The following is an 18,061-nucleotide window of genomic DNA, read 5'->3' on the forward strand; positions in this document are numbered from 1 at the left end:
CATCTAGCCATCGCACAGTAGAGGACAAGCCCCATATGGGCATCACGGGAGAGCCAAGGCTACTAGTCACAAGCCCTCATTTGAGGCATCGCGCAGCAGACGATAAGCCCGTCTCGGCATTATGGGACAACCAAGGCTATTGGCTTAGTCTAAGTGACTGATTGGCTTAGTCACTAAGATATGCCTAGGTGTCGGTGACTTCTGGGAGCATCCTTGGACATGATTCACTGGCATAGTGAGACTAGGCCACACCTAGGCTCCATTCCAGCGAATGAAGCGTCTCTGCTGCGCATGTGCTTCACCCCCTTAGGAATGATCAAAACTGCACCTCAGAGTTCAGCTGACCCTCTACAAGCACATGCAGCTCTAGCACAGTCGGGATTACACCAAGACCCGTAGGACTTGCTCTAGGCCCTTGTACCCAAATCTACAAAGAACCTGAAACCAAGGTTTGAACTACCCAAATCAAATCAGAAAATCAAAATCTAGTTCAATTTAAAGAACACAGGAGAGGACCACTAGCTTTGAAATCAAGACTTGAAGTCAAATCAGGTTGAAAATGAGGTAGTACAACATATAAATCATTGACAAGTCATATATAAAACACAGATTCAAAAGCATAAAAGAACATTGTGCAAGATGCCTAACCTCTGTTAAATCTAGGTAAAGTTGATTGAAGGCAAATAAGAATCTGGCAAAAGATTCACTGACATTTTGAGCTGAAAAAAGGACAAGAGGGAGGTTATTTGTCCCAAGAGAATGGTTTACTCCTAAGAAAATACTTGGCAGTAATCTGTCACCGTATCCCAAGTCTACAGATCAACAAGAAGGCAAATGTATGAGGCTATGCTACAACTACAGAATGAAAACACTACCCTAATGCAAGAAGCCAAACAATGCAAGACAAGATGCATGAGATGCTTCAAAAAATGCTGGAAATGGAAAAGAAAAAAGAGACAAGTTATTCCGAATTCAATAGCATGAAACAAAGAGTGGGAAAGAATATGCAAGGACAAATTGTGGTGAAAGAGAAAGACCAAATGCAAACTCTACCAGAGTCACCAAAGCAGGACATCATCAATACTATTGATGATCTAGTTAAGAACAAAATGGATGAGATAGCTTTACAATGAAAGAACTGTAGGAACAAAAGGAGAACAAATTGTGGGAATAGAATAGAGTGAGGATGAGGACATAGAGAAAGTCAAGGACCCACATCTTGCAAAAAACAATACACATATCATCCACTACATGGCAAGAAGCATTCTGGGTGGGCAGGAAAGGAGAAAAGCCAAGGCAAATACTCGTGAAGTTCAGGACACTCAATCCCGCCTCAAAGTGTTTAACCACAAACACCAATTAAAGGGACACTCCATTTGGATTTATGAGGACCTTACATGGAGTCAATATGCCCGAAAATTCAAGGAGTTGGAAAAAATCAGAAATGCAAAAAAGAAAGGTAAACATGCATACATATCATTACAGAAAAAGTAAGGGGGGAGGGAAACAAGCATAGGGACTTGACACCCTTAGGATCAAAGTGTGGAGTTTAAGAGGTTGGACGGTGGACAATGTCATTGCATTGGAAGAGGAAATAGTTGAGATAAACATACTTATAATTCTGGCGAGATGGGAACATGAGGGAAACACATTCCCATAATTTCAAGGATTCATAAAAACATCAATATGAAATGCAAAAACACACATAGGGGGACGGGGCTTTGGTGGGATAGCATGCTACATCATAATGATGTGGGAAAAGACACCAAAAGTTGTAAAAGAAAACCCACACGAACAATATATGAGGCTGGATGTCATGGCAAAGGAGGGGAGTATCAAAACGGCAGCATGCTATTTTGCACTCCCACAATCACCCATCTTACAAAAGCAAAGCATCATATCTTGAGAAGACCCCTCATGCAGTTAGGGGAGGATATATCCAGGTTTTCTAAACAGAATATTCTAGTAGGGGATTTCAATGCACGAACTAGATCTGTGCAAGTAGATTTCAAGAAGGCCTCCAACACAGTGCCATGCAAGAGGCTATGGGAAAGATTGGAAAAGCTTAAAGTTCCTCTAGAACTTAGAGAAGCTACATACCGACTTTATGAGAAGGTTCTAGCTGAATTAGCACAGCCATTCGTAGATGGATCATGCTCCAAGGGGAAAGCTGTAATAAGGAGTGACATAGGGATTAAGCAACCCGCTCTCACCAACACTTTTCGGACTTTTTATCGATGTGTTGGAAGAGTGGATGAGAATACATAGCAAGGAAGGTGTAACTTACATAAACGTTTTCTGATTTTGGGGAGTTAGGGGTTAAGGTATAGGTATGATACCTCTAGAAGGGGAAGCATTATGTCAATTCATAGCTTACCTCAGTAAAGTTGAGAGGATGAATGCCAGTATGGTACCACACAAGGCGATGGAAGCTACGCAAATCATGGGTTCGCACAAAGAGGGAATGAAGAAGTGGTGATGGAATCACGGGGTATAACACCTGCTGATATACTGGAAGATGCTTGTGGAATAAGGGAGATTGTGACAAAAAAATGCTACAAATACTATGGTGAAACCCGGTGACAAAAATGCAGTTTTATAAATAAGAAATTAACTCAATGGACAGCTATGGAATGCCGGGGGAGACCTTTGGAGAGACATACCAACATTTAAAAAGCATCTAATCTACAAAACCAGAACTAGTTTACATGAACTGGACTTAGAAAGGGGTAGATGGGCAATACCCAACATCCCTAGAGAGGAAAGAACATGCAAAATCTGCCCCAAAGGGGAGGTACAAAATGAGCATCTTATACTCCTAAAATATAGAGCCTACACACATAAGAGAAGGTTATGGGAGCAACAGAGATAATCTGAAAATATGTTGGAGTAGCTGGCCAAGAAGCTAGGAAGTTAAAGGTACTGGGACTAGCACACAAGCTAGCCCAAGGAGTACTTACTACATAACAAGTTTGTAATATTTTCTCTCACAGGATGTAAAGGGATCAGCCAGTCCCATAGATCCTGAAGGGTCTCATGCGGACTTTAATACAATCATATCATATCAACTACCAGTATCCAAAGAAGGAGAGGCTCGTCTCTCAAAAACTTTATGGGCACTCCTCATGCACCCCTCCCATATATGCTTGTGAGGAGTTTCCAAAGGAGGCAAGGCATCTACCATTTGAAATTTTTGCAAAGCATAAGTCTAACAAAGTTAAATGCCCAAACTTGGCATGCCACAACTCTACATCGTGCATGGCAGAGGTGGATGTAGATTATGCACTTTGTGTTCTTTTCTTGCATGCATCAAGTTGAAACAAACCGTGACAGTTGAAACTATGACAGTTGTGTGCCTGTTAACACCAATCATAATCATTCTCCTAGCACGAACCGTACACTTGTCATTCGCAAAGATGACCTGAAATCCTCTTCTAGTGAATAAGGAAATTGAAAGTAAAACCGTCGTTATCTTTGGAACATACGTGTTGGAGATATCATAGCCAAAGAGTGTGTTGATGTGACGTATTGGTGTGTAGTACTAGGAGATCTAGTATTAGTTCATGTGTGAGTCATGTGTGAGTGCCACGTGTCACTATGGGACTTATCCCATATGCACTTGGTGCAAGTGTCTGAGTGTGTATCCTATATAACGCTTGTACTTCACTTATCATTTCATACTTGATGAATGAATAAAAGTCTTCATGGTTTCTACATTTTTGTACCACTTCTTTACTCCCTAGCCTATCTCTCTCTCTCACTCACACCATGTTTCTAACATGCTATCAGAGTAGGTTCACCCTGCCATAGCTGCCCTGCCATGTCATCCCATACCTAACCCTAACCAGAAACCCTAATTGTGTTTAAGCCCTTCTTCCTGCAGCTGCCTCAGCTCTGCTCATTTCCAGTTCAGATTCAGCCTCATTTCCGTCTCTGCACAGCTGTCTTCTACCCGTTTAGGGTTTCTGTACAGCCGACATCCGTGTTACCCTCATTTCGCCTTTGTTTTGCATCTTTTTGTGACCATATCTACTCATTTTCAAGAGGCATGTGCACACATGCTGGTGGTCGGCATCTTCTTTAAGTGGTGCCTACATACGAGTTCTCACCATCCGAAACAAACTAAATAACATTATCTTCCCTTACATGCTGAATGGCCTCTACCCAAATGCTATCCAACCTCTCGTTGACTTATCTGTCTTTGAATTATCCGTTTCTTTAATGAAGAAGTTGGCCCCTCTAAAGTATGCAATGATGCCCTGAATAGAGTGGCTCCTGGTGTCACTCCATCCATCTCCCATCAATGTGACACCACATTTTTGCTATATGCCTTTGATGGGAGTCAAAGCTTTCTCTATGTGGTCTTCTTTATTGCCAAAATTGTGGTGCGTAGAGCCTCATAGGAGGGAGGAGTGTAAGTTGGTCCAAAGGATGCAATCTCCTTCACCATATCAATGAAGTAAGGATTGTGGGCTTTTACATCATCTGCTCTATAAAAGAATCGGCCCATTGCTACATCTACTTGTGCCCTCCTCCCAGGACCCCATGAGGCCATGAGGCTAGTCTGTATGGCTCTCGAGGTTGATGAAGCAAGAGCCTCAGTACGTGTGGATGAAGCTCTATTCCCAAAGAAGGAGGTAGAAGTAAAAGAAGTTGTGCTACCACACAGGGAAGCTATTGCATATGGGGTTGGCGATGTTTAACCTCGAGGATCAAGAAAAGGTTGCCACACTTCCAATCTCTAGTCAAGTGCTTGAAACCGAGCAAGCTTTGGAATTAAAGGGCAAAAGCTAGCCTTGCTTTTTATTCCCACTAAATGAAACCTCACTCGGTTCAGGTCTCCACTTTTTCTTGTGACATCAACAGGTAGACGGATACATTAGATTTAGAACTATACTTTGGTACTGCATTGATAACTATTTGGAAATGGGATTGCCTTGAATGCTACACATTGCTGTGTGGCTATGTACCTTACTGTGTGTTAGATATCTTTTCCTCCTTCGGCTCTGTGTCTGTATGTGTGTCTGCTCTCTCTTGTTCGCCTCGACGACTCTTCTTCTTCTCTCTTTTGTAACCGTTTTTTTAGTTACTTTCACTGGGATCCTGCCTTTGCACCTTTCCTCTCACTTCGATCTTTACCCTTGTTCTCTCGGGCACCTGCCCTTCATCTTGTCTTCAAGAGCTCTTGTCTTTGTCCTTTGGCTGACCTTTGAACACCAATTTGGGTATTCGACATTATTTTCAACTCTTGCTGAAGTTTTGTCCTCATTGTCTGAATAGGTCTTGTTTATTTATTCCATGTGACGCTTGTCTTTTCGGGCCATCTTGGTACGCTTTCCACTAACAGTTGCAAAACTTTGTTTTCTTTAATTAGGAATGGATGCAAAGAATGGATACCTTGCATTGCACTAAGAAAGGGATGATTAAAGTGATATTACTTTTTACTTCAAAGTAGATTTTTTGATATTGAAGCTCATACTCATTTGTTTTTTGCTCATTTTGTGAGGTTCTAGCCGTTTGGTAAAGATATTGTCATGTATGTTTGGCTCAGGGACCTGATGCAACAGCCTCCCCATATAGGGCTCGGCAAGTTTCCCGAAGGTAATTGATTTATATCCTTGTTATAGTGAACATACAACTTTGTGCTTGGGATGTTTGGCATAGTCGTTGTATTTGCCATGTTGTGTGTTATGAGGGTTGTGCAATGGTTGTATCGTCACACTATGCGTAGGGGATATATCTTTCTCCTCAAAAGGATGAGACCATTGATAATTGATGCCCTAAGAATGTGCAAGGCAATTGGAATGCCTAGTTTAAGTATTTGAGAGATCATATATAGGAGCGAGTAAAAAAAAATTGTACCACAGATTTTTTTTTTCCCCCAAAAAAAGTACCACAGATTTTTCATATGAGAGAGGGATCAAATAATAAACTAAAATAAAATGAAGCAGCTACATTAGATGCTGTATTATTTTTCTTGTATTCAATAGACTTTAAAGAGGAGTGTATGAGCCATCTTGCTCTAAGGCTCTTGCAATTTTATGGATGTCAAATTTTCAGGATATCAAATGATATCAGCTTTGCCAATCCTCAACAAGGTCCAGGATCTCAACAAATGGTGAACAATTATGAGCAACACGGCCTTCCTACAAACTTTTTCCCTGTTAATGACACATTTGGAGATCAATCGAGACCAAGGTATTGCGTCCATGATTAAATGCCATTTAATTTTTTTGCAATAAAATTCAAGCTTATAATATTTCCATGTATTGTGAGGGATTTTAAATGTCACTAGTCTTCAAAATTTCACTTGTTTTGAGAGAATAAAATAAAAAGGGTTTGTTAGCTATATTGTGGCCTCTATTGTGTATGGCTTTACCTGGATTGAATGGCTTTGTTTCAGGGATGAAGTTGGGGAAAAATCCTTGACAGCTCGTGTTGACCTCACCTCCTTGCAGGTAGCTTTCATGACTTATCTCACATTTCACTTTTTTTTTCCTAGGCTCAATGTATCGAAGTGACGTAGATGACATAGTTATACTTTCTTACTAAAACCAAATTGTTGAAGTGAAGTTCTGGATGAACAATTTCATTCATTAGTTCAAATGATGGTTGATATATTGTTCTCTTCTTTCTACTGAAGTCTGTGTTTACGCTTAGATTGTCTAGTGTCGTTAACTTCATAACTCCTGTGCAAAGCCCAACTGAAAATTAACTTCGGCACCATGGGCAAGCCATAGGTCCAAACCCTACGGGCCTATACAATGGCCATCGTATGCGACAACTGGTCACCAAGCATGGCATCAAATAGAGCTGGAGTCCACTTCTCCACCCCTGTGAAAGCGAACTGAAACCTCGGAGCTAGATGTATATGGGAGCCCATTGCACTGATCAAACCCCCTTTCCGGGGCTGTAGAACAAGAAGCATCACCTCCAACGGCATAGGATAGGAATTCGGAATCTCGATGTAGCTCTAGGGCCCCAACTGGACTAGGCTTCTGAGAGGACGAAGAAGCCCTTGTTTGTGGGGTCCCGCCCTTACTTGTGGGGTCCCGCCCTTACTTGTGGGTTGAGGGTCAAGCACGATCTGAGAAGGAACGCGGGATGCTAAGGGAGTGGGAAGGGGACTGCCGGGTTGGAGGAGGGTGATCAGTTGGCCCAAATAGATGGGGCTCTGCTCAACTAGTGCCTGGGTGGTGTCGTGTGAGTGTAGCTAAAGAAGGATGTGGTCCCCCTCTAATGCTAAACTCTCCTTGGAAGGGGTGAGTCCTACTATCCGGCCTACTACTGCTCTATCCGTGAGGGATTGAACTACTTGCTTGACCTGTTGTTTGTCCCGGGGAGAGAGAATAACCTTGACGGTTGGGGGGTTTGAATTTGCTACCATTTGAGCCCTTGTGGCCAAACTGAAGTTGCCACGAGGTTCTCTTTTTTCCAAGTGTCAACAATTAACCCAAAGCACAAAAAAGAAAGGAAACAGCCGTTTCGCAGATCTGGCTTCCTGGAAGGGGTGAGCCCTACTATCCAGCTCAGTACTGCTCTGTCCTTGAGGGATTGAACTGCTTGCTTGACCTGTTGTTTGTCTTGGGGAGAGAGAATAACCTTGATGGCTAGGGGGTTCGAAGGTGTTGCCATTTGAGCCCTTCTGGCTAGACTGAAGTCGTCCTCAGGTTCTCTTTCTTCCAAGTGTCAACAAGTAACGCAAAGCACAAAAAAAGAAAGTAAAAAGCCACGTTGGCATTGTAGACGGTCAGGCTGAGGGCTGAGCAAGACTTGAGCCACGTGCAAGTAACTAGAAAGCCATGACACCTGCATGCTTCTCAAGAAGCGCTGCGAGAGGGCTCAGAAAGGGACCCTTGAGGCTCAACCCAACACAAGCAGGTGGTTCGCCTAAATGCAATCGCTCCAAGTAGATGCAAAAATGGTGGGAAAAAAACTCCCACAAGGGGGGGCAGAGAAGGGCCCTATGGGAAAAAAGGCGGGTGAAGAAATACAAGCGGAGTGGGGAAGGTGGAAAAGAAGAGGCGGGGAATAAAGCGCGCGGGAGGAAGATTTGGGGGTGGCAACAGCCTGCGTGCGCGGCCAGGAGAAGGCTGAGCGGGGGTGAAGAGGGGGCAAGGGAGATGGAGAAGAAGGGGTGGAGGATGAGGCGAGGGGGAGGCGGAGAAGAAACAGAGGAGGAGGAGAAGGCATGGAGGAGGGAGAGAATGCGCGGGGGGGACAGCAAAGAAGGCACGACGGGGGGGCGAAAGGACGTGGGGAGGAGGAGAGGTGCAAGGGGCAGCGTAGGGAGGGGCACGGGTGGAAGGTGGAGCAGCAAGAATAGGTGAGGGCGGGCTGGACGGAAGGGAGGGGGGTTATGGCAAAGGCGGGGAGGAGGAGGGGAAGCTTGGGAGCAGGGAGCAGCCCAGCGTAAGTTGCTTCAACACAAACAAGTATGTGGTCCCCCTAAGAGCCATCTATCTACTCCCATCTTGTGATTCAAATAATTCCAGCACAAACATCTCTCCCTAGGTTTATTTGGGGCATACATGCTCACCACATTGATCCAAACATTTTCTAATAGGAAGGGAACCAACCCCCTTCTTGATGAAACCGTTGCTTCCCTTCCAAGGCTAATTTGGACGCAATAGAGCTGAACCTCCCTTACCATGCAAAGGGCAATTAACAAAGACATTATACCCAACACGGGTTAGGGAAAACCAAAACTAATCCTCCTCACCACTTTTAACTTCCTGGAGCAAAATGACAATAGGATTATACCTTTCAATCACGGAAAGACAACCTCGCGGCTTGGTAGGATTGTAGGATCCCTGTAAATTCCAAGAAAACATAGTGACAAATCTCACTCCCCCACCTGTAGAGTAGCATGCATTACTAGTGACTTGCTAGGACTTTGTAGGCATCTCTAAGGAAATTAAAACTATTCTCTTTGCCTTGCCCCGCAATCCAGGTAACTTCTTTGATATGCTTGGACATAGATTTGGACGGTGAAGTATTCGTATCCACTGGTTCGAAGATCTTCCTTGCATGCACTTCCTCTCCGGCAACTGATTTTGGTGGTTCACCTCAGGCATCTCCACTTTGGTAGTCTCCACTCTGTGATCCTTCTGTGGATCGTCATTGCTTTGACATAGGGAAAGCAACTGATGCAACATCAAAGGCATCCTCTTATCTCACTCAAAATTGTGTTGGCCCGAGGAATTTTGGGTCGAGATCTTGGGCCGTCCCCCACCTGTGCTTCCACGTGCAGTGCTTCACCATTCCCCACTGGCACCACACACAGAGAAGGAGCCACCTTCACGGGTTCATCATGGAGAACCTTAGTCAACTTCCCTTCCGGCCAACCAGCCTGCAAGGCTCGTGAGAACTCGTACTTGGCCGAGGTACTTCCTTATCATCTTTTGCTGTTTCCACCACCACATACATGCATGGGTGCCTCCAACGGTGTTTTCTTTAAACTATCTTTGATACCCTCCTTTGCAAGCTCATTGTTTGAAACAAGGGGAGCCTCTCCTTTCTCTCCCACCGCCAACTTCGTGTTTGATGCCCTTTGCAGCCATTTTTTGGCAAAGTGAGAGGTAGCTTTGCATTGGGGAAAGCCCCAAACCCACGATTGTTAAGACACTTGTGTCTTATGATAAGACACTTAAGACAGGTGTCTTACCTTAAGACACCTTTAAACACTCTTTTTTTTTTTTTTTTTCGTGGGTGGGGTGTAACAACAAACATCGAGTTTGGCTTAACCATGCTATCATTGATGGCGACTTCGGATCCAATAGTGGCGGTGACCTCGTTGATTCGGATTAGGATGAATCTTGAGAGATTTGACTCTTGAGAGTCAAAAGTTTCCTTTCAATTATATGTATTGAGATGCATATTTCATTCATGTCACATGTGATTCATAGACCATTGCCATGATATTTATGTGTATTGATTAATGATGTTGGTATATAATCTATGTAGCCCTCTAGCTCTTGTTAAATTGCCTATCTAGATTTTTGAATATCAAGATTCAATTGTCGGTTTGAATCTTTAAAGTTGTGAGTCGTGACTTGCAAGCTCTTGAGCCGTGAGTCTTAACTTTAACTTTTAAGTCTTAAGTACATTGTACATGTGCATTGTTACTTCTTGCATTGTTTAAGTGTAGGTTATTGTACTTCTAGAATCTAGCAACTAGCTATGCTAGCAAGTTGTACACTTGTATACTTTTACATACATTAATTAAATATTTATTATTACAATGACGCGTCTTACATGTCTTATCTTTAAGACACTTTAGACACTTGTGTCTGAAGCATGTCTGACGTGTCATGTCTTAACGTGTCTTACAACCATGCCCAAACCGCACCTGTTGTGCAATCGTCTCACCATCAGGCAGATCAATCCCTACAAAATCAGTGGGATCCTAACTGCGGTCCCATAAGATCCATGCCCTCCTAGGATTGGACAGGGATTTGATGGGGGAGGAACCGACAACACCCATCCCCAACGCCACTATAATACGCTCGACAAAGTTCCCAAACAACGCATGAAGATTGGGAAAATCCACCCATACCGGGCACTCATAAAATAATAACTTGTTGATGCTAAAGGAGGGGCTCCAATGAATGATGAGGACCATGGAACCCGCCAACACGAAGGATCTGCCAATAAGCTCATCCCTAAGCTTTTCTGACACAAATTTGACAAGGAAGAAACCCTTTCCCAAAAACCCTGCAGTATTACCCAGAGTAGGTACATCACACTCATAAGAAAGAAACTCCTCCAATTCCAAGAGAGATGGAACGTGACTCGTAAAAAACAGATACAACCCCCCTTTCGCACAACATGTGAGTTCTGGTTTGAGATCCTCCGGGTCCAGTTTCCACAAGATTGCATGCTTCTTTCCAGTTTTAGACCAAGGCTTATTTGCCACTTCTCATGCTCGCCTATCAGCCTCATCATGGATAAGATTTCCAGCAATATCATCATCCAGCTCAGAGAAACGCCCTTGCAACCTTTGAACTAGTTTGTCAGCATATCAAGGAGCTGGTTGAACATCAACATTTGGCCTTGCTCGTGACATTAGACCCGAGATCCACAAACTTCCTTGTTTATTGTCTTGCCTTGTGATCTTCACCTTCCAAGTCTCCCCATCTCGTGCACTTCAAACTAGACCTCTCATAGACAAAAGGATGAGGAAGAACGCTCATGCACAGAGTTGCCTCCCGCTCCAAAGTCAATCCTCAAATGGAGAGAAATTGGGTACAAGAGGGTCGGACAGCTTTTAGGTTGTCATTATACAAGTGATACGAATGAAGGATCAAGCTTATTGGTGATCTTAAAGACAGAGGGCTGCATAGTGCTTGGTACTCAATGATTAGTCTTAGTCTCATAGCACATGGTGCTCAATCTGCACCTCCCCATAGATGACAATTCATGCATAGTGTCAGTTCTTGATGTTGTAAAAAGTGCTATCCTAGAGCCATGTCGGTGTGATGTGGAGACCCATGCAAGTATTCTTAGTTAGGTGGGAGAATTGCTCATTGAGTACCATCCTAGTGCGATGTGGGTGTCACATGGGAGACCCACACAAGTATCCTCAATAAGGTGGGAGAAGTGCTCGTTGAGTGCCATCATAGTATGATGTGGGTTTCACATGGAGACCAACGCCTGATGAATCTATACCTTCCATTCATATTTGAAAATCCAATGGACCTCCTGATGAGTTAAGTGTAGCCTTAGTGCATCCATTGAGTACTAGTACGGGGGTATGGTCTATGAACGTGCTATGAGACAAGCCATCTAGTCTTTTCATGCATATCAGTGACTCCTCATCTACCTTCGCTACTAATTTCTCGGATGCTATGACACATAGTGTCGGTTTTACCTCAAAAGAGGCATGTAAGTATGACATGCGGATTGCCACATGATAGTCTTCTTACAAGTGTGCACTATAGATTGAGGGCAGATACACAACCCGCCCAAACCCAGTGCCTGCCCAAACCAAGAAAGGGATGGATGGTGTGTTATAACACACCGGAAGGACACTTGAAGAATAAAAAAGAATGCCTTAATTGCACAATTTAGAAGAGGCCTGCGTGGTATAAGGTGGGTGTCTTGCTATTGACTGTTAGAGGATGGATTCCTGCTACTATCAGCCAAATATTATTTTTGGGCAGATGGTGGGTGGGGAAGGGTGGCTACCCACACTTCGACAGTCGATATGTAACTGCCTTGATCTCTGACTCTAAGTCTGGCCCACCTATTGCTTGGCTTTCAACTTGGCCTACCTGGCAGTGTGCCTGCCACATGGATCAGCCTAGTCTCTCAGTTCCTGTCCTAACATGCTCATTGGAAGCTCATCTAGGGGGCTCATGGATTGAGCAACTATGGACTGACCTAGAGCCTAGAAGGTAGACGTTCAATCGAAAAAGGAATATGATGCCAATAAAAGCTAGCAAGGTCATATGACAAAAGGAGTCACAAAAAGATTTGTAATGAAATGCAAAAATCAAGTATGACATGGAGATAATTTTTTCTACAATTGACACCAAGTATGCCTCATATTTCCCATAAGACAAGTCATACTTTGCTTTAGAAATATTACAAATGAAATGGTATGCTTGAATATTAGAGGATAGCTTTTAACAACTTGTGACCTTTGCAATAGAACACTTTAAAGGTGTCACCTACACGCAGGATAAATCTCAAGTAAACTCCAAACGCAAGAGTTTGTACAGCAATATGGAGAGCCAAAATAACAAGTATAATTTTGCTCCAAACTAGGACAAATCTGATACAAAAGATTACCTTCAGGGCGGTATGATCCATTATCATGCAAGTAGAGTAAAAAGAAAACTGGATGATGATGATAATCTGTAGGTATAGAGGTCCTAGTTAAACTTATTGAACCACCATCTTACTATATGGACAAAAAGGTATTGCTATGTGACCATACAAACATGGCATGAGACTCATGGGAACTTGGTTACTACCATCGGTTGAGCACTAATCCCAACGCAGGTGATATTTTTCTCATTCTTCAAAATGGGCCAAAAGTTTCTTACCGGACTTAATACAATCAATATATGGAGCTCAATGGATTGAAGCAAGGCACCAAGAGAAGAGCCTCCCCTTCTTTCGATACACGGTCTGTAATGCCAAGAAGTTTGAGCTTAGCCTACGAGGCTGAAGGCCCACCAGATGTCCTCATTGGGAGAATTTTCAAATTTCTGCTTATTTGCAAAAATCCTTTTGGAGGAGACTGTGGAAATTCCTTGAGGATAGAAAAATTACTCTTTTTTGGTTTTCTATTCCCGGAGGGATTGCAGTGAATTTATCTATGTTTGGGGCAGATGCTTATGAGTGCCTATCTGTTGAGGAATCTAGTCAGCATTGCTTATGGGACTGCAGATAGGCGAGGATCATCTAGAAAGAGATTGCTAGATGATTGAGCACCTTAATGCGTTTTTATTTTTTCATGACATGGGGTTCAATAGCTTAGCTCCTAGACGTGGAGCATGCAGGGGTCTTCACAAGCAGCCTCTACGAGGACGATTGTTTTCTCCAGGGAGTGGAGTGGCTCTCCATTCTTCTAAAGTCCCCAATAGGGTTGAGGTGGCTCTTTCAGCCTCAACCTTGGATTTTCTCTAGCTCTCTTACAGGAGTTTGATTTTGCCCTATTACGGTATTTGTTTTCTCATGCCTTGCATGATGTACTTTTCCGTTGAGCTTTGCTATCGGAGTTTCTTTCATATTTAATAGAAATCTTTTCTTTGGGGAAAAAAAAATAACATATGGAACACCAGAGCTCCGACATCTTAGGGGAGCTGGCTCATACATTGTATTTCTACTGATATATCTTTTTTGTCCATGGAATTATAATCTGCTCTCACTTGATAAGATGCATCCCTAGGAACAAACCCCCCTCTCATTCCTGAGTCTTGATGTGCTTGTATCTAGGCCAAAGTTACCCCCTGAGCTGTGACCTATTGAGTTGAGTAAGTGTCCCCACCCTGTGTATATATTTTTTTGCATAAGCAGACAAACTTTTTTATGGGGAGAATTTATCCTACGACATAAAGATAATTCCACTTGGATTGTTTCTTAAAGTTTGGAATTTAGTCGATTTTCTTTTTACAATCTAAATGAGTAGATCATTTACCATTTTCAGGGACTTCCATGGCTTCAACAATGTCAACCCATGACACGGAGCCGATCGGCGGAGCTGCGGTAAGAAACTGTGAATACAGCTACTTTGTTTTATGGGGGATCCATTTAGGACTGCAGCTTGTACTGGTATGAAGATATAGCTGGGGGAAAATAAATTACATACATATCTCAAAGAAAACTGATGCTGTACTGTGTGCTTAGTTTGCATAAATTACAGTAGGGTGAGTAATAGGAGGTAGCAGAACTTGGCATGCAAAGGTTTGGAATGCCAGGTTTGGGTCTATGGGATTGGGACACTCTGTTTGCATGCAGATTCTATGCCTGTGACTAGCGTTGCTGTTCCCTTTTTGAAATGTATAGAAGCTCACTAAATTTGGATATGTGCCAGTTTTAGTGTGTCAAACCTGAAGTGGTGTGTGGATTGAACCGTATTATTTGTGAAATATCTTTGATGTTGATTTAAGTAGATCAATTGTTTTTGGAAGAATTGAGTCTCTATTTTGTTGGGTTGCAGTCGAATGTATGCAGCAATGCAGGGGCTTCCTTCACTTCCATCTGCAGATACTTTGCAGCGTCTCGCTACACAGGGCACTCATGGGCTGAATCAAGCAGTGGCATCCTTAGGTGCTTTTGCTAGAGGCCTGGCAAATGGACGTGTTCCACAGACTCCTCAGGCTATGCAGTATTCACAGTCCTCTAATGCAGTTCCTCCTATTGGATCTGGCAATTCAATCTCAAACATGGTAAGCATGCTCAAAGGCAGCTTAGATCGCAAGAAACTCGATGAGAGGAGTGAGCAGACTCAGAACACTATTGTAAGAGTTTCTTCAGTGCATGGGACAGTTTCTGGAGAGCTAGATCCTCAAATCTTTTCTGGTCAATTGGAAGACATTCCTACAGATGTACATGATAAAGATAGAAGTCTTAAGATGGGAGGAATTGCTTCTGGTGGGCAGCCGCCTTCACCAATTTTAACAACTCCACCCTCTCCAAGTGAGTCCTCGGGAGGAGCTCCAACTCTATCTGCTGGAGTGGCATTAAGTGATGGTCCATCAAACTCTGGGACAGTGTCAACACAGCATAACAATTTGAAACGAGCTGTGCAAGGAGGCAGGACAGTTGATCAGCCTTCAAAAAAATTAAACCATGGAGGGAATTCTCCCACGCCAAGTTCACACAGATCGGGTATGTTTAGAGTTGAGTAGTTTTTGTATCTTATATTATTTTGGTTGTGATTGCCAGTTATGAAGGTTTGGTTTGAAACCTTTTTTAGTGATCTTGGAATCTCAAAATCTTAAAACTCTTTGGCAGTATCTCAAAATTTCACTTTTATTCTATATCTGGTGACAGATACTCACCAGATACAAAATTTTGTTGCTATATTGAACTTAAAGAAGTGATTGGCTTGCAATTGTCTTGTTCTAACTGCTCTTCTCTTCTACTCCTGTTCTTGTTCTCCTTCGCTGATTCTTTTCCTTTTCTACTGTAGACTTGTCCTTAGGTCCTTCCCCTCTGTGACCTGCCAAAAAGGTTTTTTTTCCAAGACCTTCTAGCCCTTTCCTAGCCGTTTCTTGCACTTCCTATTGGAAAGGTCACCTCCCCATTTGTAAGCCCCCATATGAGGAGAGCATGGGGGAGGTGGACCTGGGTCCTGAGGGATGGCCACATGGGCAGCAAGATGGCTGCCATGGGGGCAGAGATCAGAGAGGAAAAGATCAAGTACCTGGAGCTCCAGAGCATGCATCAGATGGCGCCTTTGTGCAGGGGAGATGGCAGTGGCAGCATGCCTTGGATCTGCCCTGGCTCGAGGATTCTGATGAGCAGCAAGATGGTGGGGTTATCCCGGGTACAGGCAGCTATGTGGCGAGGAGTTTGCCAAGATGTGTGGGCAGGCTGAGGCCCTGCAAGATGCTCTGGCAGATGTCGCAGTGGCGGTACAGAGCAGCAGCACGGCTCGGCGATTGGCTGACTGGTTGGGCTGGTTGGAGCCAGCCAACCAGGTCAGATTAGGTGGGCTCATCCCTGCAGGAAAGTAAGGGCCAAGTGCCATAGTTTTGTGGGCCAACAGGCCCTTGTTTTGAGTCTTAGAAGGGGCACATTATATAGGCAAGAGGGGGCAGGATGACCGACCAGCAGGTCGGCCATTTTAGGCCTGCTGGTTCGGTTGGTTGGCCAGCCCTCTGGGCCTATAAAAGGGAGGGGGCCTTGTGCCCTCATACTTCAACTTTGGGGCAGCCTTTTGAGGCAGAAAGCAGCAGCAGCAGTAGCCACAGTTGGTGGGAGGTGAACTAAGGAAGAAGGACTGCAGACTTAGTGTCATGTGCACGGATTGGTATCTGACGTGTACTAGGTACACAGAACTAGCTCAGGTTAGCCTGGGGAGGCTTAGAGCTAGGCAGGCTTGATTCTCGGGTTGAGTGGCAAGGGTACGAACTATTTATGGGTCTTCGCTATTTTTGGCGCCGGGGCCCGAGTCTATAAAAGAGGCCCAGGGGGTTCAGTTCTCAGTGTGCAGTTGGGAGCAAGTCTTGTTCCCAGGTGCTAGGTCTGATCCTGGATTGTGTCGCGGACGCGCGCCTGCATCTTAGCGTAGCCCAGGGCCCAGTGGCAGATCCAGGGCTTCACAGCGCCACCTGGTGGTATGGGACACCAGGCTGGTTTGGATCTGATTGGGAGTTCGTGCCAGTAGCTCAGCTCGTGGCTCGGAGGGGACATCTTCTGATTCGGGATCACATCCCGTAGATGTCACGGTTGGGTGGTGAGCAGCCTGCTCAGTTCTGATGTTGTGTGTGGTTATTTTGCAGATCAGGGGTTTCAGGAGTGCTGGGACGTGTCAGTTGGTATCAGAGCCAACTCCTGAGGTAGGAACTTCTGATGCGAGAATTTCGACGGATTTCTCTTCCAGGTATGCCCTGAAATTCGAAATTTCCTGCTGCGTTTTTGCTGACTACCTGGGGTAGAAGGGGTGGAGAAAGATCTGGAAAAGAAAGAAGAATAGGAGTGAGAGAGAATCGAAATCTCTGAAGGCATCGGAGAGAAGTTTAGAGGGAGGAGAAGGAGAGCGGAAAAGAAGGAGCGATGTGCAGGAAAAAGACAGCAAGGGAGGAAGGGATGCGGAGCCTAGGAAGGGGCGCAGTAGACGAGGCAGTAGAGGCGGGACAGCCTGGGTAATAGGCTGTCCACAGCCAGCGCAATAGGCTGTCCACAGCCCGCGCAACAGGCTGCGAACAGCCTGCGCCTAGGGCTGCGTGCAGCCTGCGCAGGAGGAAGGTGTTTTTTTCGAAAAAGCACCCCTCCAAAGCTGGAGGGGCTCAGGTGCTTTTTTCGAAAAAGCACCCCTCCAAAGCTGGAGGGGCTCAGCCTTTTTTGGAAGCCTAGCTTCCAAATAAGGCAGCCCTGCACCCTATATAGGTGGGGGCTGGGTGCTAGGCTACCCACAAGCAGCCTTGAGTATCGAGACCTCACCTCGAGTTTCGTGCCCAGCCAGCCCCGTCCGTACAGCCTGCGCCCTGTTTCGATCAGCTTCCCTGCAACTGCCATTGCCTGCGTCAGCCCTGCACGGTTCCCGAAGCCTCTGCAACAGTCCGTACAGCTTCAGCGACAGCCGTACAGCCTGTACGGACTGTTCCGCCTGCTCCTCTACCTACTGCTGCTCCGAACAGAAGCTGCGCCAGTACCTGCAGCCACCGTACGGCATGCGTCAGCAGCGGTATAGGCCACGTCAGCAGTCCGTACAGCTTTTACTGCAGCCTACGCATCCGGTTTGCGGGTTCAGGGAGGCTCCAGGACTCGTGGTCTTCCGATTTGCCAGATTTCAGCATCTCCTTCTGTCAGCTTCTTACGGGACGGTTTTCTTCTGCTCCATCCTCCTCTGTGCTTCGTTTCAGTCAGTTATTTCTCTCCG

General features: G+C 44.7%; 1 protein-coding gene across 1 annotated transcript in view; it reads left to right on the top strand.

Moving 5' to 3' along the window:
- The window catches only part of LOC147893966 (protein CYCLOPS-like), a 76,186-nt gene that overhangs the window by 8,603 nt on the left and 49,522 nt on the right, over positions 1–18,061 (top strand). Inside the window, exons 2-6 of the mRNA XM_087385464.1 lie at positions 5,552–5,601; positions 6,061–6,198; positions 6,404–6,458; positions 14,159–14,217; positions 14,672–15,342. Of these exons, the coding sequence (XP_087241590.1) occupies positions 5,552–5,601; positions 6,061–6,198; positions 6,404–6,458; positions 14,159–14,217; positions 14,672–15,342 (973 nt within the window). The remainder of the gene's footprint in view (positions 1–5,551; positions 5,602–6,060; positions 6,199–6,403; positions 6,459–14,158; positions 14,218–14,671; positions 15,343–18,061) is intronic.

The sequence above is a fragment of the Dipteris shenzhenensis genome, chromosome 15 (assembly GCF_047967505.1).
Source record: "Dipteris shenzhenensis isolate YYH24624 ecotype China chromosome 15, Dip_SZ_1.0, whole genome shotgun sequence".
NCBI lineage: Eukaryota > Viridiplantae > Streptophyta > Polypodiopsida > Gleicheniales > Dipteridaceae > Dipteris > Dipteris shenzhenensis.